General features: G+C 46.2%; 1 protein-coding gene across 2 annotated transcripts in view; it reads left to right on the plus strand.

The window, feature by feature from the left end:
• Positions 1-22996, plus strand: part of ZFPM1 (zinc finger protein, FOG family member 1) — a 201631-nt gene that overhangs the window by 83548 nt on the left and 95087 nt on the right. For both annotated transcript variants that reach the window (XM_036752953.1, XM_036752954.1), the window contains exon 3: positions 6780-6875. In XM_036752953.1, coding sequence (XP_036608848.1) covers positions 6780-6875 — 96 coding nt within the window. The remainder of the gene's footprint in view (positions 1-6779; positions 6876-22996) is intronic.

Consider the following 22996-nt stretch of genomic DNA (forward strand, 5'->3'; position numbering starts at 1 on the left):
GGTGATATTCCCCTATGTCCATATAGCATCATTTACTTAGCCATTCCCCAATTAACGCACACATCCACTTTCCAGTTCATGGCTACTACGGTGTTGCTATGAATATTTTGGTGCAGATGAGGACTTTCTTTCTGTCTTTGAACTCTTTGGTGTGTGTGCTTAGCAGTGGAATCTGTGGGTCAAAGGACATGAACGTTGTGGTGACTTTTCCTTGCATAATTCCAAATTGCTCTCCAAAACTGTTGGACCTGCTCACAGCTCTCCCAACAGTGTATTATTAGTGTGCTTGCCTTTCCATCCCCCCCCTCAAGACACTAATTCTTCTCACTTTTTGTCAAATTTGTCAATTTTCTGAATATGAGGTAAAAGTTCAGAGTTGATTTTATTTGCATTTTTCTCATATTTTGTGATTTGGAGCATTCTTTGCTATGGTTGCTACTAGTTTGCAATTCTTTTGAGAACTGTTTGCTCATATTCTCTGGCTGCTTATCTACTGGGCCCATGTTTTTTAAGCAGAAGCCTTATAAAGATCTCCAGAGCTGTATGTGATTGCCTAATACTAATAATTTATATTTATATAGCGCCATAATGTTTACAAATCACTTTCCTTGAGACAACCATGTAAAGGAAATAGGAAAAAATCTTAACTGTAATTTAAAAATAAAGAAACTGAGATACAGAGAGGTTTTGTGATTTGCCTCTGGTCACATAGCTTTGTATGTTTACGTGTACCAGAGCAGGGATTCACAACCAGGTCTCCTGACTCCATTCAGTTTACTGCCCCCTCTTTACTTAGAATAATAGACCATAGCCTTGGAAGGCAATTAAGTCACAAAATAATTCTCGGAGAGGAAGCTACCACCTTGAACCTAGTGACATAATGCAAAGCTCATGGGAAGTTCAGCTTATCTTTTTGATGTGGGGGAGAGACAAGTGGACAGGGTTCTTACAACCACAATCAAGTGTCACTTCATTGCCTGCCCCGGGGGTGGGGAGCAACCTCTTTCCAGGGCAAGGGGGATCCCAGCTAGGTCCCTAAGCCTTGGCCTGGTGCTTTCAAGCTGCAGCTGTGGTTTCTGTCCAGAGGAGCTAAAGTGGACTCGGGACAAAGAGAGGAAAAATGTTTGGAGAATCTTATTGGGATCAGCCAGGACCAAGACCAGGGATGGAGGGGTCCACAGCCCAGACACCAGGCTCTGGGTGAAGCCATGGGTTTGGGAGGTGTGCCCAGGCTGTAGCTTCCATTTTCCTCTCCTGGGTTGCCTTCACCTTGGATCCAAGTCTCTTTTGGAGTCTTGAGGAAGTAGACCTTTTAGCTCATGCACCCAGATTTCAAGGAATACAGTCCCTTACTCAATGAGACCACACTCCTCTTCTTCAAGAGACTGTTCTCCTGAGGAAGTTAAAGGTCAATAGCAGGGACCCCAAGGGCCCCATTGAGAACAGACCTCAGTAAAGGGGATGTTTTCAGGTTGGGGCTTATCTCACTATCTAGGGTTGGGAACCTTCTCTACTTCAAGGGAACCATTATCAGCCTTAGAAATGTGACCCCTTCAAAGAATTGCCGCAATTTCTCCTCTCAGGGGCAGAGGAGGGTTTAAAGGTTTCTAGTCCCAGTGGTTTGTGCCTTCTTAAAGGGACTCTTTGACTATGGAGTTGGAGAGGGGTGGAGGGGGAACAGAGGAGGTGGAATGAGACACTATGGGAAAGAGGCTTTTCTTGACCAGTATTTCTCTTCACAGTCTCTCTTGTTCTCGCTCTCGCTCTCACTCTCTCTCTCTCTCTCAAAACATAGGCTTCTCAAGTGTAGGGAAAGTTTAATTTCTGTCTTTGCATCTCCTCTGCTTAGTGCCAAGCCCAGCACATAGTAAGTAAGCAGATGGATGCTGTCCTTATTTGTCAAACTAGGTGGCACAGATGGAGTGCGGGGCTTGGAATTAGAAGACTCATCTTTGTGAGCTGAAATCTGTCCTCAGACACTTACTAGCTGTGTGGCCCTGGGCAAGTCACTTAATCTGGTTTGCCTCAGATTCCTCATCTGTCAAGTGAGCTGGAGAAGGAAATGGCAAACCGCTCCAGTATCTTTGCCAAGAAAACCCCAAATGGGGTCACGGAGAGTCAGATATAACTGAACAACAACAATATAGAACTTGAGGCAGGTCTACAAAGTGCTTTACAAGTATCACCTCATTTTATCATCACAACAACCCTTGGAGGTACTTTAGGGTTAGGGTTAGAGTCGGGACATGATAGAGTCGCGACGCATTTAGGGTTAGGGTTAGGGTATCAGAGTTATTCTCCAATAAAATGAGCTGCCTCAGGTGGTAGTGAGCCTTCCCATCATCAAAAGTATTCAAGTCAGGGCTGCTGTGGAAAGCATTCCTACACAGGGCAGGATCATTTCTAAGATCTCTTTCATCTCACTTTCTATGGTTCCATCATCCAAGGACCAAAGGCACAGGGATCTAGAACGAGAAGGAGCCTCAGAGGCCATCTGGACCAACCCCCTCATGTTGCAATGAGGATGAAGAGTCCTAGGGAGATGAAGTAAATTGCCATTTACTGGAGCCTTAACTGTGGCATTGTGATGGATTGGGTCCGAATGCACCCACCATTGTGGTATGTGAAAGCATGTCTTTGGCCAGAGTTCAGATGCTCTTGGAGCTTTCCCATGGCTCTTTGGGAAGAATGAATTGTGGGGTGATGCTTGTATCCTAATTTGAGCCTCTGTTCCAATGTTCCCAGCAAGCCTCTCCTGTAGCCCCAGCTGCTATCGTCCTCCCTCCCCCACCCCCACCCCCCAAACTGCCTTGTCTTTACTTTGGATCCGTTTATACTCAGGTGTGTGCCCACTGTCTTCCTCATTCCAATTCAGACTCTAGTACTCTGAAATCCCCAGTGTCTATAGCTGAGTGCCTTCCCAGAACAGACAGTAAACGAATGCTGATTGATTGATTAACTGACTTTATGTTTGTCTAGAACACAGTTTCCCCAGCAACGTAAAGGTCCATGAGAAAATGCCTGTGTTAGCAACATTTCCCCATTCTAAGTGAGTTATTTTCCTCTCAAATATTAGATATGACTTTTGTTGTTCATTTGTTTCATTTATGTCCAATTCTTCATGACTCCATTTGGGGTTTACTTGGCAAAGATACTGGAGTAGTTTGCCATTTCTTTCTCCAGCTCACTTTACAGATGAGGAAACTGAGGCAAAGAGGGTTAAGTGACTTGCCCAGGATCACACAGCTAATAAATGTCTAAGGCAGGATTTGAATTCAGGTCCTCTTGACTCTAGGCCAGGTGCTCTATCCATTGTTCTATCTGGCTGCCTTAAATATGATGTTTTTATATGAAAAAAATTTATTATGTGTCAGTTTAGGGGATTGGATCCTGTTCCAATAATTTCCCAGCAGCCATTGGTGGTATGGGTATTTGGAGTCTTCAAGGCCACTGCCAGGCCACCTCCCCAGATCCGCATTTTGGGGTTCTCTCAATGTGAGTCAATCCTAAAGATGATCCACAGTCAGATTAGTTTGAGGAACGCTGGCTCTGGACAGTCCCGGGCTCTTAACCAATGCTTGTCCCTTGTTGGAGAAACCAGATGGAAAAATCTCTGGGCTGGGAATTTGGACACCTCATGTCCAGTCCCACCTGGGACCCTTGGTAGCTGTGGGCCCTTCAGCTCAATTCAAGGGGCATTGATTAAGTGCTCCCTACATGTCTTAGGCTGGGAATTCAAAGACAAAAAACCAACAGCTCCTGCCCACAAGGTGCTTATGTTCTTTGTCAGGGGAATAACATGTCCACAGATAAGGAATATAAAATATATGCAAACTAACTACAAGTGAGGAATGGCTAACCACATGGGGGTATCCAGAAAGGTTTGCTGTGGAGCTGAACCTGGAGTGGAGGTAGAGATATTGAGAAGTGAGGAAGGGAGGGCATTTCAGGCATGGGCCAGCCTAAGCAAAAGCACGGATCTTAGGCCAATTAATTAATTTCCCTGAGCCTGCTTCCTCATTTCTAAAAGCTGGAGAATAATGTTTGTATTATGTCTCCCGGGAGCTGTGGACACGCACTTTGTAAATCTTTAAGCTCTTTGGAAGTATGAATTGCCAATGATTGGACTCAGTATTAGCAAACATACATTTTAGTCCTGACTCTTTCTCTAATGCACTGTATGGGCTTAAATTCCTTCATCTTTCTTGGGCCTCAGTTTTCTTAATTGTAGAATTGGGCTACATGGTCTTTTTAAGGCTTGTTCCTTCAAGGTCTGGTAGCTTATGATTAAACCCAGAGAAAAGAACCATAGGAGCATTGGATTTGGGGCAGGAAGGGGCTTGAGAGGCCATATAGACTAAGCCCCTCGTTTTGTAGATGAGCACACCAAAGGTAGAGAAGCGAATTGACTTTTTTCCCAAGGTCACACAGGCTGGAAGTGTCCTAGCTGGAATTTGAACCAAGCCCAGCCCATCCAGCTCCAAATCGAGCCATCTGTCAACCAGCTCATGCTGAGTGAAGGGACCTTCTTTAGTTGAGGTGGTGTGAGTTTGAAAGGCCTAGGTGTTCTCAGACAAGTCTTCCTTCTCTTTCCCTCCCCTCCCCCAACCCCAAGTAGAGGCCAGCAATGGAAGTCTGTCCCTTAAAGGAGATAAGAAATTTAGTTGTGTGGTTTGGCCCCTTCTGCCTATCTCTCCCCACCCCCATCCCTGACCACATCCTCCTCCTATTTGTGCCTGTCAGAGAGTTCGCATTCCCACCCAAGGTTGGGGGAAATCAGTCTGACACCTGGATCCTGGTCTTTCACCCAGAAATCAATAGCCGAGCCTTTTATGGGAACTTAGCCCCAGATAACAGGAAAGCGGGTTTAAAAAAAAAAGTCCCATCAGCCTCTTGGTGCAAAGGCAGCTGGATCCCAATCTTTTGATAATCTGAGCTGATAAAAGGCTGCTAGACTGAGAGAGTCCAGACTGCTGACAGTCCTTGAACTGACCGTGCCAATTCTAACCCTCCTGCCCTCTGTACTCGCCCAGATGGGGGAGGGACTTAATACACACAGCTGCCCGGCCGCCTGGTGTGTATGGGGGTGACATAGATGTACAGTGGACTTGCCAGCGATAGGTTTTCGGTTCTCCTTTCTTTCCCAAGCAGCAGGGATAGATTTCCACCAAGCCATCCCCATTCTCTTGTCTGGTCTCCTCTCCCTTGTGACCAAGGACACACGGTTTTCAGATGACTTGTCAGGGCTAGGAATATCCCCCGTGGCTGGGAAACAGATGGAATCGTATTAGCCTTGATGAGAATTGAACCTCCAGCCTTGGTTTTCTGAACACCCTTCTCAACATAGGATTTTAAGAGTTGGAAGGGACCTCAGATGGTCATCTAATCCAGCTCCTTCGTTTTACAGATGAAGAAACTCAAAGCCCAGGGGAGGGAAAGAGACTTGTCCAAGGTCACCTGGGGAGCAAGTGACCGAGCCAGCTCTCGGAACCCCATGTTCTTTCCAGCCCCTCCAACAACGCATGGCTACCGACCATCTGAAAGGACCGACTCCCTTCCTCGCCTCCAGCCGTGCCCTCACCACAGAGGGGACTTTGGAGAGGCAAAGAGTCGGGGAAAGGGGTTGGAATTTGGTGGTGGGAGCTAACTGCCTGTCAAAGGGCAAGTGGTTCGTTGCTGGTAGACTTTGACCCTGGCTGGTTTAAGAGGGAAGCAGGAGGCTCTTTATCTGATTCCAGAGCTGATGTAGAGCAGAGGCAGATAGGGAAAGGGGGGAATGAGAGGTGGGGGTGGGGACGGCCGCTTAGGGAGCTGGGAAAAGCAGTCCGAGTTGCACCTGGTACTAGCCTGTTTTGATAAAAAGTTGATAGGGTCGATAACGGTGAGCGGCTTCAGTAACCACTGCTCTTGTGGGCACATAGGAAAGCTTTCACCGAGATGGATAAAAATCAATATGCCATCCACTTTGATTTATAGCCAAAAATAATAGGACTTTTATATGGCATGATTGATTTATTTGATGTTAATCATCAGGCTTATCGCTGGTATTAATAATCTGAAATGCTCATGACGTCACCTCTGGGCGTACTTGCTGGGTGCCCATCGATTGGGGCCGCCGTGGTTATCAACCCCGAGATGTAAAGGCAAACATGTACTTTGCGCACTACTCTGGCCCACTGTCCTATGCACATAGGCTTATCGGCAGCATCTCCAACAGCAGTTAATAAGAGAAAAATAATTGTTATCAAGTTGCTAGGCATACACCACACACAGAGCAAGGCCCAGGAGCAGCGTTCAGAGAGGCGTCCACCAGGTCCCTGGGGGAGGAGGAGGGGCCATTCCTCTGCTTGTTATAATTATTAACAGCAACCGTCATAATTATTATTATTATTGCTGGGAATCAAAGAGGCCGAAAAGTTTTCAAGCATCAGGCAAAAAAATGGAGGCAGCCATGTGGCTGCTGTATTCATCCCCTCTGCCCTCCCACCCCCTTGGGCTTCTTCCAAGGGCTCACCCTGGCCAGTCTTCTCCCTTCTTTCCTCGTGGCACTTAGGAGCTGGCCATTGAATTGTGAGGCCTGAAGAATAATAAATCTGGAGTTGGAATCTCCTGTTGGCAAAGGGACATGGTGAAGACATCCTGCATGGGGGGGGGGGGGGGTCTGGCTCTGGGGGAGGGGAGATTCTTGGAGATGAAGAGGGAATGTTGCTGAAAGGCCCTGCACCCATCTCACCCCTCAGTTCAGGAGCAGGAAAATGACTGTGCTTTTACCTCAACAGAAACAGAGACTCAGGAAGGCCCAGAAGGCCCCAAGGAGCTGGAGGAGCAAGAGTCTGACCGAGGTCCAGAAGAGGCGAGTCTGTGGAATGGGCCAGGTAATCAGCCCTCTGATCTTCATTTCTTCCTCTCCTATCCCCTCCCCCCCCCATCCCTCCTTCTGCAGAGAGCCCATTTTGGTTAGTACAGGGCGGTACCTAGCAAGAATCTGCTGTATGATGGTGGGGATGTCCTGAGAAGATCTTGGTCTCTTCTAAAGGAGTTGCTCCAAGCATTGCAGGATTTAAGATGTCCCTGTTCTTAGTCTGGTCCTTGTGGAACTCATTCTCTATAGTGTTTTCTTTCTCTTTCTTCTATCCATCCCACCCTTGCTTTTTCCTTCTTTTTCTTTTCCCTTTTGCCCAGTCTTTCTCCCTCTCCTTTTTTCTCCCTCTCTCTCCCTCTCCTTCCTTTCTCTTAGTTCAGGGATTTTTAACCTTTTTGTTGTGACATGGATCCCCTTGGCAGTTTGGTGAATAATGTTTTGTTCCCAGAATAATGTTTTGAAATGCATAAAATAAAATACATTGATTACAAAGAAAACCCATTATAATGAAATAAAGATGCAATTTCCCACCCTCTACCCCCAAGTTCACAACCCTCCTGAAAACTAGTCATGGACCTTTCTACAGACCCCAGGTAAAGAGCCTCTGGCCTAGAGTCTCCCTTCCTCTCTCTTTCTCCATTTTTCTCTCCTCCCCCTGCCCCCATCTCTGTCTTTCTCTGTCTGTCTGTCTATCTGTTCTTCTTTCTCATTGTTCCTGTCTCCTTCAGTCAGGATCCTTCTTCCTCTTATTCTCTCTTCTTAGAATTCAGTATCCCAGGTAGATTTGAGAGTTAGTCTTTGCACCATAGCAAGAGTTCCATTTCACTACCTGAACCACACCAGCATATCTTCCATGACTTCAGGGAGGTCCCATAACCAGGTACCATTACACGAAGGGTCTTGGAAGTGAAGCCCTTGGGTCCTGTCTGTCCTTAAGGCCTAGGATTCTAAGAAAGATACCATGAGACAAAAAAGTCCTGTCTCCCCAAATGGGAGAAGGAAAGTCTGTCTGAGTTGTATCCTGAAGCACAGTTAGCACTAATTAAGAAAGAGAAAAAACTAAGCCATCACTCAGATCCCCCCAGTATTAGGATGGCCAGACCAGGCTGGCTACGGTATCAGCAGTCATCCCACTATAATGGTTCTCCTTGGCAGACTGTAGAGAGGTCTGTCTTCATTTTGTTAGGCCTTGGGAACCTTCCTTCCCTTTCTACAAATTTGGAACCGGAAGGATAGGGGAAGGTAGGCACCATTGAAGAGAGAAGAAAAGGTGGCTATGTGTGTAAACTGTAATCTGGGATGAAGGAGTGGATGGATGGATGGATAGAGCTAGGAGTTTAGTTGTTCATTCAGTGAATTTTTCCCATGGACAAAGCCTGGCACTGGGTGCTCTGGAAGATACAGACATGAAGAAGGCTTGGGCCTTCCACTCGAGGAAGGTGCCATCTGATGGAGGGGGGAAATAAAATAGTGGGGTGAAATAAGACCTACGCACAAATAGCAAATAAATATTGATGCAGTGGAACAAGTGCTAGATTTTTGAGTAAAAGGATGATGGTTTAAAAAACAGTGAGCCTGATGAAGCCTGTTCAGAGAGGTACAAAGAAGGTGCTGCTGGGATTCAGAGGAAGAGCAACAGCAAAGGTGCCATTTGAGTTAGGCCTTGCAGGTAAAGCAGGATTTCTACAGGATGGAGTGTTCCTGAGCAGAGAGGTGGAAATGGCAGAGCCCGGGGTGGGGGTGTTCTGAGGAGGTTAAGAGGTGCTGGGTGCTACAGATACCAATGGCATCAATCCTCAATTAGTTTAAATGTGAAGAAAAGAAAAGGAAACATCTTCAAAGGATGGGTATGAGGGGACCCACAGAGAACATGGGCTGAGTAAGGCTGGGTTATACTTAGATTTCTGAACCCATTTCTTTCCTTTGTGCCTATGTCTGGAAGGGGCTTAGATCTGTGGAGGAATTTCACCAGGTGGAGGGATTTGGGCAAGGGTCATTTTTTTTTTTACTTTGTTTTTACAGGGGGGAAGGCAGGGCAATTGGGGTTAAGTGACTTGCCCAGGGTCAAACAGAGTAAGTGTGTCAAGTGTCTGAGGCTGGATTTGAACTCAGGTCCTCCTGACTCCAGGGCCAGTGCTCTACTCACTGTGCCACCTAGCTTCCCCAAGGGTCATTTTTAAAGAGGCATTGGTGTCAAATTGGAGGAAATGAGGAGATGGGTTATTTTACCTTGCCTAGCACAGAGACCAAGGCCAAATGCTTCTCCTCTGTCCTGGCTGATGGCATCTCTTCCCTCTGAGAAAGAGCTGGAGGTATGTGGCTTTGATTGGGGCTGGCTCTTGAGGAAAAGTAGCCAAGGGGCACTGGGAAAGCCCAGAGGAAGGTATCAGAAGGAACCCGGTTGGCCTCCCACAGCTAGCTACGTGGCTCTCTCTGATGAGAGAGAGTGTCCACACAGTTGGCTGGATTGGGCCTAGAGCAACCTTTGTTCTGGGTCCTGTCATTTTGCGGGGGAAACCAGGCTTCCGTCTATATTATATCAGTACTTCAGGGATGCATGATTGTGTCCATGTGTGTTAGTCAATCAACAAACATTTATTAAATGTCTGCTTTGTGCCAGGCGCTGGGCCCAGTGAACTAAGACAAAAGTGAACCAGCCCCTGTCCTCAGGGCACTTATATTCTCTCAAGGGAGCTTCACAAAGCTTAAAGCACTGTACAAGTAATTGCTATAATTATTAAATGATTCATTGATTATGAATGAGCGATGGCTGAAAATTCCCTTCCCCAGTGACCAATTTGGGGATGAGGCTCTCCGGACTTGGCTAGGCTGGTCCCAAGGTGATGGACACAGAGCCCAGACCACTGCTGAGCCCAGGTAGGAATGCTCCTGGAGTGCTCACTTCTCTGCAATAATCTTGAGGACCCAGGGTTACCACCATACCAGGACAAAGTAAGACTTTAGTAGAGAAACGTACCCATTAAAGGATAGGAAATCTGTATCCGAAATACCCAACCCCACCAGAGGGATACTCAGAACAAAGATGGTATGAGATAACCTTATAGAAGGGTCTAGAAAAAAATGTGCAGTTTAGGTTCCTTGGAGAAATCCAAGTGTAGCTAGAAATACTTTGGGGGGCTTCCTGATAGCTGAGGGCAGAAGCCCCCAAAGGACCTTGGTATATTATATGCACCTGGGTTCCTTTATTGATCAGATCACAGTGGTAAGAGAGAGGACATTTAGTCCTGTCCCTCATTTCTCAGATAAGGAAATGGGCTTAGAGGTTAAATGACTTGTCTGAGGTCACATAGATAAGCATCAAAGACAGGACTTAGACCCATGTCTTCTGTCTTCTGAGTCAATGTTCAATGCCTTGTGCTTCCTTCTTGGCTGGTAGTTGACAAGGAAGGTAGAGGGTAAAGGAGAGTGAAAACCATGGTCCACAGAGGAGGATTAGTGAGTAGTGGTGGTGGTAGTAGCAGTAGTGGTAGTAGTGGTAGCAGTAGTAGTAATAGTAATTAATAATAATAGCAATCAATAGCCTTTATCGTGCACTTTAAGGTTTGCAAATAACCTTGCGTATTTCATTTTATTTGATGTGTGAAGAGAGGGCTGGAAAAAGGAACCACCATGTACCCCAGAAAATTCACGTGTGGGGGGTAGTTTGGGAAGAGATCAGAGATGCCAGTTTTGAGAATGATCTCTTAGTTTTGGTCATTTCCTCCCCCTTCCCCCATCTCTGTGAGCACAAGCAGGAGTCAGTCACATCACACCTTTGACCTTTTCCTTCTGAATTTATGGCTACATTGGGATCTCTAGCAGTTGTCCAAGCCAAGTAAATGGTGGCAGCCAACATGTAGCGTGAGTTGTGGGTCTTACTAAAAGGCTCTGCTGTTGTCCCCCTTCTCTCCCCTTGGAGCAGGAGTTCTGGGGTCAGACCTGTGAATTTATTAGGTAATGGGGAATCTTGTCGTTTTGGTTGGGTCTTAAAACCTCCACCCCACCCCGACCAAGTAACACCATAGCATATATTTCTCCCTCTCGTGACTTTGAATCATCAGATGAGATGCCCACTGCAAAGGGGAGCAGCTTCACCTGACATAGGTACCAGGACTATCCTCTAGTCCCCTTGGGAACTGGGTACTCCAGGTTTGGGTGTGGGTTTTCCCACATCTATAGAGAAAAGCAACCAGAGTAAGTAAGTAACCTTCTTATTACTATTCTCCAATTCCATAATAAGCACCTATAGGGATATGAGGCATCATGGGTAAGTTGGTGTTCAGCCTTGTTCTCCCATCTATGCCCCCCTGCCTAGACATTTCCTCAGTGATCCTAAGGCACCTCCCCCCCCACTCCAATCTTCTCCAGGAAAGGAAACAGGCTCTAGGCATAACTGATAACCCTGGCCCTTCCGGGATGGGCTGACAGGAAATATCTTGGGCCTCCCATGTCTAATCTGCCTCTTTCTCTCTGCTCCCTCCTTCCCTGTTTCTTGGACCCCAATGACCACTATTGGAGGTGGGGGAAGGGAACATAGGCTGACTCAACAAAACCTTCCCAACTGCCAGGCCATCCAATAGCCAGTCTAGCTAACAGCCAGTGTGTCTGGTGGCTCCTCTACCAACTTCTATTCAGCCCAAGGGTCAACTGGTCATGGTCTCAATTTCCTGCCCTTAGCTAACAAATTTCAATTTACTTTTGGTGAACAAAGGGATGTCCCCAAGATTCTTGCCACAGAAGTGGATAGTGAAGGGCCAAAAGGCCGATAGACCCACCAGCTAACATTCATCAAATCCACCCTTGCCCCTTGAGTGAAGCATAATCCCTCAACTCCCCCGTTTACCTCCTTCTCAGAAGGCAATGTCCATCTGGCAAACATTTATTAAGTGACATTAAGGGCCAGGGGCTATGCTAGGCTCTGGAGGTCTTCAAAGAAACAGTTCCTGTCCTCGGGGAGTTTACATTCAATCCAGGGAAACAAAATGTTGATAAATACAAAATAAGTACTAGACAACTTTGAGAGGGAAGAAGTTGGTCTCAACCTTTCCCACTTTATGAACAGTCCCACTGATTTCCCTTCCATCAACCACATGACTAAGTCCATCTGATACCTCTCTGTGTTCTGGATGTCACTGTTTTTGGCCCAATGACCAGTCTTCTCTTAGATGGGCAGGCATAAATGGCTCCCGTTTGTCTAGCGCTTGGAAGGTTTATAAACCACTTTCTTATCAACAACTCTAAGAAGCAGGTGTGATGCTTTCTCCTTTTTAAATATGGAGAAACTGAGACTCAGAGCACTGGAATTTGCCTTGGATTTTCTAGCCAATATCAGAGGCAGGGTTTGAACTCATGCCCCTTGACTCCCAAATCAAGGGGGCTTTTTCCTCTGTCCCATACTGCCATCCATTAATCAGTCCCCAATGAGCATATATTATGCTCCTATCATATGCTCAACCCTATGCTACCATGTTCTCCTGCAGACAAAAAAAAAGTCATTGTTCCTGTTCTCAAGACATAGTCTAGTTGGGAAGGCAAGACTAACATGATATGATACTGAGGAATAGAAGACATTCATTCTATGTAAATACCTGCTTAATTGTGTGGTTTAGATTGTTAGAGAGGTGGCATGTGTGGTGGATAAGAGAGTAGGCCACAAAGCCAGGGTTCAAGGCCCACATCACATACACATCCTGACTGTGTGACTCATGACAAGGCAGCCAGCCTTTGAGTGGTCTAGGCAATTCCCCCAGAGTATAAGTTTCGGAACAGTTAGTGATCTGTATTGGTAGGAGGATACTCTCTGGGAGTTCCCGATGCCCATGAAATCACAGGTCTAGACCAAAAAAGGGGGAGAAAAGATGTAGAAATGCTATAGGAGGAGAGAGAAAAAACTCAGTGCTTCAGGGAAGATTTCATGGAGGAGATAGGCTGACCTGGAGCTCTAAGGATGAGTAGAATTTGAAGAAATAGTGAGTGGATGGAGAACAGGATATGCCAGGGAAAAGGGATAATTTGAAAGGCACCAATGCCAAGGTACAGTCTAGATGTAAATGACACGAGGCATAATGAACTGCCACTATCTTTCCAGTAGGGGAGAAGACCCATTTAACTCACTTCCAGGACACTGAGATAAATCCTAATGAGATTTTCCTTAAATCAAGGCCTCGCCTTGGTGACGCCAGGTATCCCTCTGAGCTGTGACCCTGACCCCTTCCTTCCCTGAGGTCTTGGTCTAGCTATATAGCCCCACCCCTGGGATTGGTGGTTTTTTTCTGGGGAGGAATAACTCCATGTGAAAGACTGACCACCTGCTCATGTCTCTAACTGGAGCCTTCTTCTCCTCCTGGAATCACTTTTCACCCCTGCCCGTCCCTCTTCCAGAGGGAGTCTGGAAATGCGGGGCCAGGAGGAGACTGACTGTGGAATTCCCATTTCTCTACCACGGTCATGAGGGGGAGTGCGAGAAATACAGGAATATGGGGACAGCAGCTTCTGGGGGAGGGGGGAGTGCAAGGACAGAAGGGCTTTGTTGGTTGAGATCAGCGAACACCAGAGATGAACTGCTGTTTATAGGATTGGCAGGGACTCTGATCTCAATCAGCTACTTAGAATCGTAGCATGTCAGAGCTTGGAAGGGACCTCTGAGTTCATCTAGTTTAGCCCCTATACTTGACAGATGAGAAAACTGAGGCCATAGGTGGCAAAGGGATGTGCCCATGGGTGCTGATTGGCAGCAGGTTGATTGCCAGGTCTGGGGGCAAACTCCTGAGCACTAAAAATGCAGCATGGCGGAGTGGAAAGAACATAGAGTGTTGGACTCAAAAGACCTGGGTTTGAATCCTAACTCTGCCACTTACTAACTGTAGGCCTGTGACCATTTTTTTTTCCCTCTCTGGGCTTCAGATCCTTTGTTAAATGAAGGTTGGACTAGATATACCTGAGATCCCTTCCAGCTCTAACATTCTAGGATGCTAAGGGATAGAATCAGAACTAGAACCCAGGTATCCTGACTCTCAGGCCAAAGATGCTAAGGGATAGAACCAGGACTAGAACCCAGGTATCTTGACTCTCGGGCCAAGGATGCTAAGGGATAGAACCAGAACTAGAACCCAGGTATCTTGATTCTTGGGCCAATATTTTATCTCTTACACCCTACTAACCTGGAGGGATAGGAGCTTGATGAAGGAAGCTCTTTGGAAGAGGATGGGCTAAAACAGCTTTTTCCCCACCAGTTCCAAAAGAAAACAATTTTGTTTTTCCAAACCGCTAGGAAGGAAAAAAAGGCGGGGCATGCTAATTAGATTCTAGGTACCCCCTGGCTTCAGGACTTAAGACGCTCATTGTTCCCTACCCCCTTGGATCAGCATGTAGTTTTAGGATTGGCAAGGCTTGGCTTGTTTGCTGTTAGAGGGTGGTTCCCCGTCCGCCCCCCCCCCCAGCCCTTCTTTTTTGGATCAGTGAGGGTTATTTTATTTTATTTTTCGGGAGTTATTTGCATTCTTTATGGAAAAGAGATTTTTATTATCGGCTGCTCCCAGCCCATCGCTGTTCTGGTAATTGGAGTGATATTAATTTCTGTGTGGTAGGGAGTTGATGGCAGGCCCGCGATGCCAGTCCGATAGGCTGTTCCTCTCACACTAACCGCGGTGATAGGCGTTCTATCAGCCTCCTCGCAGGCTCTGCACTTATCAGGAATGGGCCTGGCAAAAAACTTTGAGCAGCCTGAATTTTCTTTTTATCTCTTGGGATCCGCTGTATGTCAGCAATGGCAGCTGTGAAGATGTAATATGGAGGGCAGGCAGGGAAGGAGGGAGGGAGAAAGAGAGGGAGGGCCACAGCCCCCAGAATGCTTTGCCCGAGCCAAGTCTCCTGGAACATCCTCTCCTGGGTCTCTGTCCCAGAGACAATGCCAGGGTTAATCCAAGTACACAGGGGAAGTCGAAGGTGGGGGGGGGGAGAAGGAATCCCTCTCTCCCTGTCCCCCTCCCCCTTCCCATCTCCATTGGCTGAACCCTCTTTGGCGGTGATCCCTATCATTCTTACAGTAACAAACCACTCACTTTGGCATTTTCAGCACATGTACACATAGTTCTCACCCTCCCTAATGACTCACTCTCTTTGGCTCTGTGGGCTGATGAGAGCCAAGTCAGTGAATCTGGGAGCTTGGAGGTGGGCTAATAATCCTGGCTCTGCCACTGTCACCTTAGGCAAGTGACTTGACTGAGTTTCCTAATCTGTAAAATGGAGAGAATAATGCCCTACCTACCCTACCTCACAAGGATGTTGTAAGGATCAAATGAGAACATGGATATAGAAGTACTTTAAGAAAGTTGGGATGTGAGATGCAAATTTATTAATAATTTTTATTACCAAAAAAAAGCAAAGACCTTCCATAATTATTCTGTGCACATATCATGTTTAATTAAAATGGTCCAGTGTGAATCTTAGATCAGAAGACACTGAGGTCCTCTCCATATTAAAGGGGGGTGGCGGTGTTTTGGGTATGGTTGTTTTCAAGAGTGCTGCTGGGTACAAGACAGATGTCCCTGCTGTCTTCCCAGCTGGCCCTGTCCTAAAGCCAAAGCTGGATCCTGATAGAGGAGGGCTACAAAACTCCATTCTATCATAGGCTCTTTGACAAGTTATCAACCCCATGAGGATCTTAACCCTCTTTTACAATGACCTAGAACACATTCAGTCTGCCCCACCAAATCCCATACCTGATCCTGTGCCAAGAGTTCATAGATGTTCCAGCTCTGGAGTCCTTTAGAAATAATTGAGCCCAACATCTTCATTTTACAAATGAGGAAACCCAGGTTTACAAAGGGGATATGTCTTGTTCATCATCACCTAGGGAGAGAGGAACACAGTCAGGATTTGAGCCCAGCTTCCTGGTTTCCAGACCAAGTGGGCTTCGCCTTACTCTCTGCTGTCCACCAGCCTTCCACTCCAATGTCTCCAGGGCAAGAAGAGAGTTCTTGCAAGTATACTTGTTGAATACCTCTCATGTGCCAAGCACTGTGCTAGGGACTATGGGACACTGAAAAGACTAGAATCATAGACTTAGTTGAAAGGGCAAACTCATCTGGTCCAAACCTTTGAATGTTGTTGTGTTTATTCGTTTTTGAAGAGGACTGTGGCATCAGGGAAATGATGACATGACTTGCATTTGGGTGAGGGAGGGCTGTGCAAGGTCACCAGCTGCACTTTCTCCTCCAGAGCCATCTGGATCCAGTGACCAGATATTCATCAGGACGACTGGAGTTGATCCAGGATGCAATGGGAGACCCTGGCCCTTTTAGGCTCAGGTCTTTTCACGTACTCACTTAGAGTGAGGTAACGCCCATTCAGTGAGTAGGCCTCTTTAAGAAGTGAGTCAAGGGATGGCTCCTTTAGTTAGAAAAAAAGGAAAAAAATCTAGCTGGGAGGGGAAGACCCTCAAGGTTGCTGTTCCAAAGAGAAACAATTCCTCTTATTTTACAGAGGAGGAAGCTGAATCCTATAGAGATGGAAGAGAAGGCACAGAGCAAGGCTTTGGGTTATAGGATAGAAAGAATATTGGCTTTGGAATTGAAGAACCCAGATTAAAAACTCACCTCTTCCACCTCCCTATGTGATCTTGGGCAAATCTCTTCATCTTTCTTGGTCTGCCTTAGTTTTCTCTGCTATTAAGTGGGAGGAACCCAGGATATCAGAAGATGAGCCCTTAGGTCGAGGGACTGGCATGCTATGGTCCATGGCATCATGAAGGATCAGACATAACTGAACAACTCACGGGAGGAGTGTTAGACCAAATGTTCTCTAACGTCCCTTTCAGCTTAAAGTCTGTGATCCTGTGACTGGGCTCCTTCACCTCCCAATCCAGCCTTCTTTCCACCGAAACATTCTCCACTCTAGAAGAACTCACATTTCTAGTTTCCCATTCTACAGAAACAATTAGGGGACAATACAAAATGGCGGAGGATTGGGGATGTGATTACTTGGGGGAGATTGCAGGTGCTCTGGGTATTTGAAGAAGAGTGGAATCTCTTCCCCAGGGGTAGGTCAACAGTTAGTGCCATTAATGGATTCCCCGAAGTGGTTTCACTTTTTTGAATTCTGCACAATTCTAAGTTATAATTATATAAAACATGGTCCTTGGTTCCAGCCCAATGCAAGTATGCAATGCAAATTCAAATACTGTGACACTTTAGAGGATTCTTCATTCTTACTAACTGAGACTTGTGTATGGCCTGAACTGACTCTTCAATTCATCTCACCTCTTGTGTCTAGCCCAGGCATATAGAATTTTTCTTCCTCTGCTAGGTACAAGTTCAGGTCTTCTGGCTCCCTTTAAGGCTCAGCTAAAGTTCTACTGTCTTCTAGAAGCCTTTTCCTGTCTTTTTTAAAGGTTTTAGTGCCTTCCCTCCAAGGCTAACCCCAGGTTACCCTGCCTGCATTTTACTTGGATGTCTCTGTTTTCATGTTGTCTCCCTCCTTAGACTTTAAGCTTCTTGAGGGCAGGGACTGTGATGGAGGGGGTGGGGTGGGATTTTGTTGGGGGGAACATTTTTTGGTATCCCCAGTGCTTACTTAGCAAAGTCTCTAGCACATAGTAGGCCCTCAATAAAAGCTGATTGACTAATTGACTAATGATGGTAACTCTAATTTCTTTAGCTTTCTTTTCTCTTTCTTTCCTTCTTTCCTTCTTCCTTCCTTCTTTCTTTTTTTCCTTCTTTCTCTCTTTCTCTTTCTCTCTGTTTCCCTCTTCCTTTCCTTCATTCCTTCCTACCTTCCTCCCTCCCTCTCTCTTTCTTTCTTTCTTTCTCTTTTTTCCTTTTCTTTCCTTTCTTCTAAATGTTTTCCTTAAAACAGAGACAGTGTGGGCTGGTGGAGAGAGTGCTGGGCCTACAGTCAGGAAGGCCTTGGTTCAGATCCTGCCTCTGACACTTACTTAACTATGTGACACTTAACCTTTGTGTCCCTTTGGCAACTCCCTAGACCTTATCTACTAAGCTGGAGGGGGAGTTCCTTAGTTTCCTACCCTGAGGAAATCCTTTCCTTATTCGTATATATTACTCACAACCGTCCTATGGGAGAAGTAGTATATAAGTATTATAATCCCCATTTTACAGAGGAGAAAATTGAGACCCAGAAATATGGAGAGAGCTGTCCAGGGACACAAAGCTAGTGTCAGGGCCAGGACTTGTACTCAGCTTGCTACTGATCCCAAGTCCACAGGACTTAGTCCACTCCCCCATGCAAAGTAGAGCAATTGTTCATCTCTGTCTTTTGACATTTCCCATCCCAACCTAACTCCAATGGGCCCTCACCGCCATCTTGTTTTCTGTTTTCTCAGTAGACCTAGCCTTCGATCAAGAAGAAGATAGCTCATTGGAGAACCTATCTTTTGAAATACAGGTCAGCTCCTGTCATAACAAATGAAATCTCTCCAGGCCTCACTTGATGGCCCACTTATTTCTAGTAAAATTCAGTAAAATTGAACTCTGATGCTGCCAAAAAATTAGAATTTGGATCCTCCACTGCCATAGTGAAATTTGACCTGAGGATAGTATGAGGAAGGACTCTTTTGCCTCTCTTCCCAACTTTATAGTAGGGAAATCTCAAGCTGTAGGTTCATAGCAGATCCTCCTGGGTCCAACCCCCTCATATTAAGATAAGGTACTGAGGCCCAAAGGGGTTAAGTACCTACACAGAAAAGAAGTGGCAGGGCCAGGATTCCAGCCTACGGCCTCTGACCCCACCATTCAGCACTGGTTCCTACACATCCTCATTTCCGATGGGTGGTGATGAGACACATTGGAAGAAAGAAGTGGGAGTATCCCAGGAGCCATAGGGGTGGGAAATGTACATGGAAGAAGCAGCAAACAGCATGGCTCCCAAGCAGTGATCTGTGCTGTGAGGTCTCTGACTGGGAGCAGGGGCCATTTCTTGTTTTGTCTTTTTATCCCCCACACCTTGTATACAGTAGGTGCTTGATAAGTGTTTATTGAATGAATGAATGTCTCTCTAACTCTGACCTTCCTCCTGTCCTTCAACTTTTCCCTCCTCCTCTCACCACTACTCCCAACACATACCTCAAATTCCAATAAACCTTTCTGCCCACATTAGGTACCAGGAGACTCTTTTTAAACCCTGGTAATCCCTAAGGTTTAATTCTTCTGTACCCTAGAAAATTGTCTTTCCTTCTGTAGAAATAATTAAGTGGGATTTATTCTCCTTCTCACTGGCCTCTCCCTCACCTTCATCAATGGATGCCTTCCTTTGGCACAGCCTTCAGAGAAGGGGGACCCTGCTCCCCGTCTCTTGGGCCCTTCTGAGTTCTTGGACCCTGAGGGTTCCATGAGTCACCGTTCTGTTTCTGACACAGAGGCTGTAGGGTGAATTAAAATGACCTTGACTGGACCCTGGTGGGAATATTCTCTCTTGAGAGGTGCAGAGGGCATGCTGTGAGCTGGGCAAAGGGCTAAAAGCCACACGCTTCAGTTTGTAGAGCAGCCCTAACTCTGTATTCACCTTATGCTATCCCCTCTCCCCCTTACTGTTCTGTCCCTGTCTTCTAATCTTGACTTGCCTCACCCATCTCCTCTGCCCCCGCCAGGGTGCCCGAGTGGCCAGGGCACAGAGGGCAGAGGCAGAGGGGTAGGGGCTGTCCCTTGCTCTAGCTACATGAAATGCAAACTGAATTTGAAAGGGGGAGGAAGGGGTGGGAGGGGAGAAGAAAAGTATTTTTTATCTTTGAAATGACCTTGTTCGCTGGAGGGGGCTGGCTGCTTAAAATTCTGATATGCAAATCACTGATAGCTATAATCTATAATCCTCAACTTGGGAGCATTTAGAGATGGAGTCTGCCACATTTACCTCGTCTTTCAGAGGCGAAATTTTCTGCATATTAAAATGTGCTGGGCCCTTTGACTCCTTCCCAGCCTGGCTCTGTATTTATGAGCCATAAGAAAACTAGAGTAAAACAAATCATCCATTTATAATTAAAGGAAGACCTGGGACTGCGGGGGAGATGCAGGGAAGCTGGCCCTCTGCTCTAGGTCAGGCAGGGCTGGGGTAGAGAAAGGAAGCCCCCTTAAGTGTTCGGTCAGAGGACCTCGGTGCCAATCCCTGACCCTGCTGTGTGTTAGCTGGCTCACATTGGTCCCATCACCTCCCTTCTCTGGGTAAAATGGAGGGATGTTGCTACGTGGTGATCCCCAAGGGTCTTCCCAGCTCCCCATTCTATGAGCCTTGGTCCTATAGGGTATCAAAGGCTCTGGGCTGTGTCTCATTCAGGCTCTGGTCCTGGTCTAGCTCCATGACCTCGGTCCTGTTGCTTCTTAGCTCTGGGCCTCATTTCCTTGCATATAAAAGAAGAAGAATAATGCCTACCTTACAGGAATATTGTAAGGAAAAAGCAGATCTAAGAATTAAAGATTTAGGAAGCACCTACTATGTGCCTAGTATATAGTAGGTGATAAAAAGGAAAACCAAAACAGTCCCTACCCTCAAGGAGCCTATGTTTTCCTGGGGACATGTAATACAGGGGTCCCAAAAGTCTTATGTAAACTTCAGTATCTTAAATGGCTTTCAAACTGTGTGTGTGTGTGTGTGTGTGTGTGTGTGTGTGCATGCGCACACATGTACATGCATATATGAATAAGTACAAAATATTTTTTGGGAGGGAGAGAACATTTAGAACTGAAGGGAGAATGGAAGAAGGAGTCAGGAAAGGAGGAGGTGGTGTCTGGGCTGAGTTATGAAGGAAGGTAGGGCTCATAAAAAGGCCTAGAGTTAGGAGACAATATGTCACTCTGGTGGATATTTGGTAAAACAATTTGGCTTGGAACATAAAGGGAATGAAGAAGAGGCCTGAAAAAGGCAGGCATGGAGCCAGATTGTGCAGGGCTTTGAATGCCTGGTTAAGAGTTTTAAAAAGGCTGAAAAAACATTTTTTTATTGATATCTTTGACTTTTTTTTAATACTTCCCAATATACGCCCTTTCTTTCCCCTCCTGGAGAATAATGAAGAATAAAAAAGAAGGGAAAAAAGTTCAGCAAAATTTATCAACAAATCCATTTGTTAGGTGCTGTATTGAATCGGTCCCTCAGTAGTGGGGATGGACAGCACTGAGCCATCTACACTGTCCTAACCTTAATCCTCCCTGTGACAGTGGCAGAGATTTGCAAACCAGCCATCCAGAGCCCATAGTGTCCTTTGTAACCAGGGCACAGAGTAATTCTCGAACTTTCCATCTCAGTCCCATGCTCTTAATGGGCCCATCCTTCAATTTAAAACCATCTTCACTGGTCCTTGCTGGGGAAGAGCCCTGTGTGAGTAATTTCAATTCAACTTAGATGAAATCAGCAAGGACTTATACTGGGGATACTAGGGGAAATAAATGACAGTTACTGCCTTCAGGGAGTTTACATTCTATTTCATAGTTGATAGGTATTTTTCTCCCTTGCCATTTCCAGCCCTTTCCACCCTGTCTGGCACCATCAAGCATTAAGAATTAAGAATTAAGGCAGGATCCGGCTGGTCATCCTTCCGTTCCTGCAGCTGATTGGTTCATCAGTGTCTCATCTGCCGGCAGAGGTGCCATATCAGATGCTGGCCAACGCCATGCCTGTATTGATTGTACTAAAGAGTGCAGGGCCACAATTGTAATTTAGTGCTGGGAACTGAGGTGGGGGTTTCCGAGAGGTTCGATAATTCAATAATTAGAGATTCAATAATTAAGGAGGAGAAGGATGGAGAGAGAAAGACGGAGGATTGGTGGTGTTCAAAAGGTTAGGAAGGAAAATGCCCTTTCTCCCTGTCCTATCCCAACCTAAAAAAAAAATGGCTGGTGAACTAATGGCCCGAGGACCTTTGGTGTTCAGAATCACATTGACATTTTCTCCCTTCCTGTTGTTTGGCTTCTGAACTTCCCCTCTGATGGAAAGAATGAGGCTTTGAAAATATATCTGTTAGTTTCCTGGCTTGGGGTGGGAGTGGGGGGTGAGGCAGAAGGTGTGGAGAAAGGGGAGAGTTGAGTTTCCTTGGGGGGCAGGGGTTTGAGCTCCTCCAAGGGCCAGATTATTAGAAGGCCCAAGTTTCAGACTTGGCACTGACCTCCTCCTGACCTCCTCGGTTCCTGGAAATCATGCCAGAGCAGGAGGAGCTCATGGAGCTGGGTTGGAGGACCGTGGTTGAATCCCTTCCCCTCTCCTGGCCTCAGTCACCTCCATCTATCAAATGAAGAGGCTGTATTAATTGGGTGATCTCCAAGGTCCCTTCCAGCTGGAAGTCTGCTCGCAGTCCATCTTTCTGGACGGGGCAGCCACATCGATTAGTGCCGACCAGAAATATAACAGCAGAAACACATCCAGTGGTAGGAAGAATGATGGATTTGGAGTCAGGAGGCCCGAGTTCCAGTTTTGGCCTCCAACCCTTACTTGGCTATTGTCTTGGCAATTTTCTGACCCTTTGTTTCTCCATCCATAAAATAGGGATAAAATCCTTTTACTATGTGGCACACTTGGTTGTTGTGGGGTGTGTGTTTTGTAAATTATAAAGTGCTCTATTAACTATCATATTTATATATATGTCATATATTATATATAATATAATTATATTAGTTAACTATCATAACTATCATTAGTTAAAATCTGGCCTCAGATCCTTGCCAGGTAACCCTGGACGAGTCACTTAACCTCTGCCTGTCTCTGTTTTCTTCTCTATAAAATGGGGATAATAGCACCCGCCTCCCAGAGAGGCTGAGATTAAAACAAGATATTTGTAAAGTGCTTTTTGAACACTAGTTATTATTACCACTCTTTGCAATCTAGAGCCAAAGGGGAGAAAAGGCGAGATGAGTGCCTTAATGTGCCTCTCTTCTTCAAATCACGGGAGTGGATTTAAAGCAGGAGCTGAGTCCAACACCTCCACTTTACAGATGAGGAAACTGAGCCCCAGAACAGGGTGCCCGAGGTCACATAGTTAGTGAGTAACACAGGAAGAAAAGAGGGCATGGGGGAGGTAGGGGCTGCACCAGTATCCCTCCCTACTCTGACCAGGATGCGTGAAAGCCCTCTGCTGCCTCCTGGGTCTAAAGGACTCCCTGGCAGAGACCGGTGCTCCCCTAGAAGTGCTGCTCCTAGGGA

The sequence above is a fragment of the Trichosurus vulpecula genome, chromosome 3, assembly GCF_011100635.1.
Source record: "Trichosurus vulpecula isolate mTriVul1 chromosome 3, mTriVul1.pri, whole genome shotgun sequence".
NCBI lineage: Eukaryota > Metazoa > Chordata > Mammalia > Diprotodontia > Phalangeridae > Trichosurus > Trichosurus vulpecula.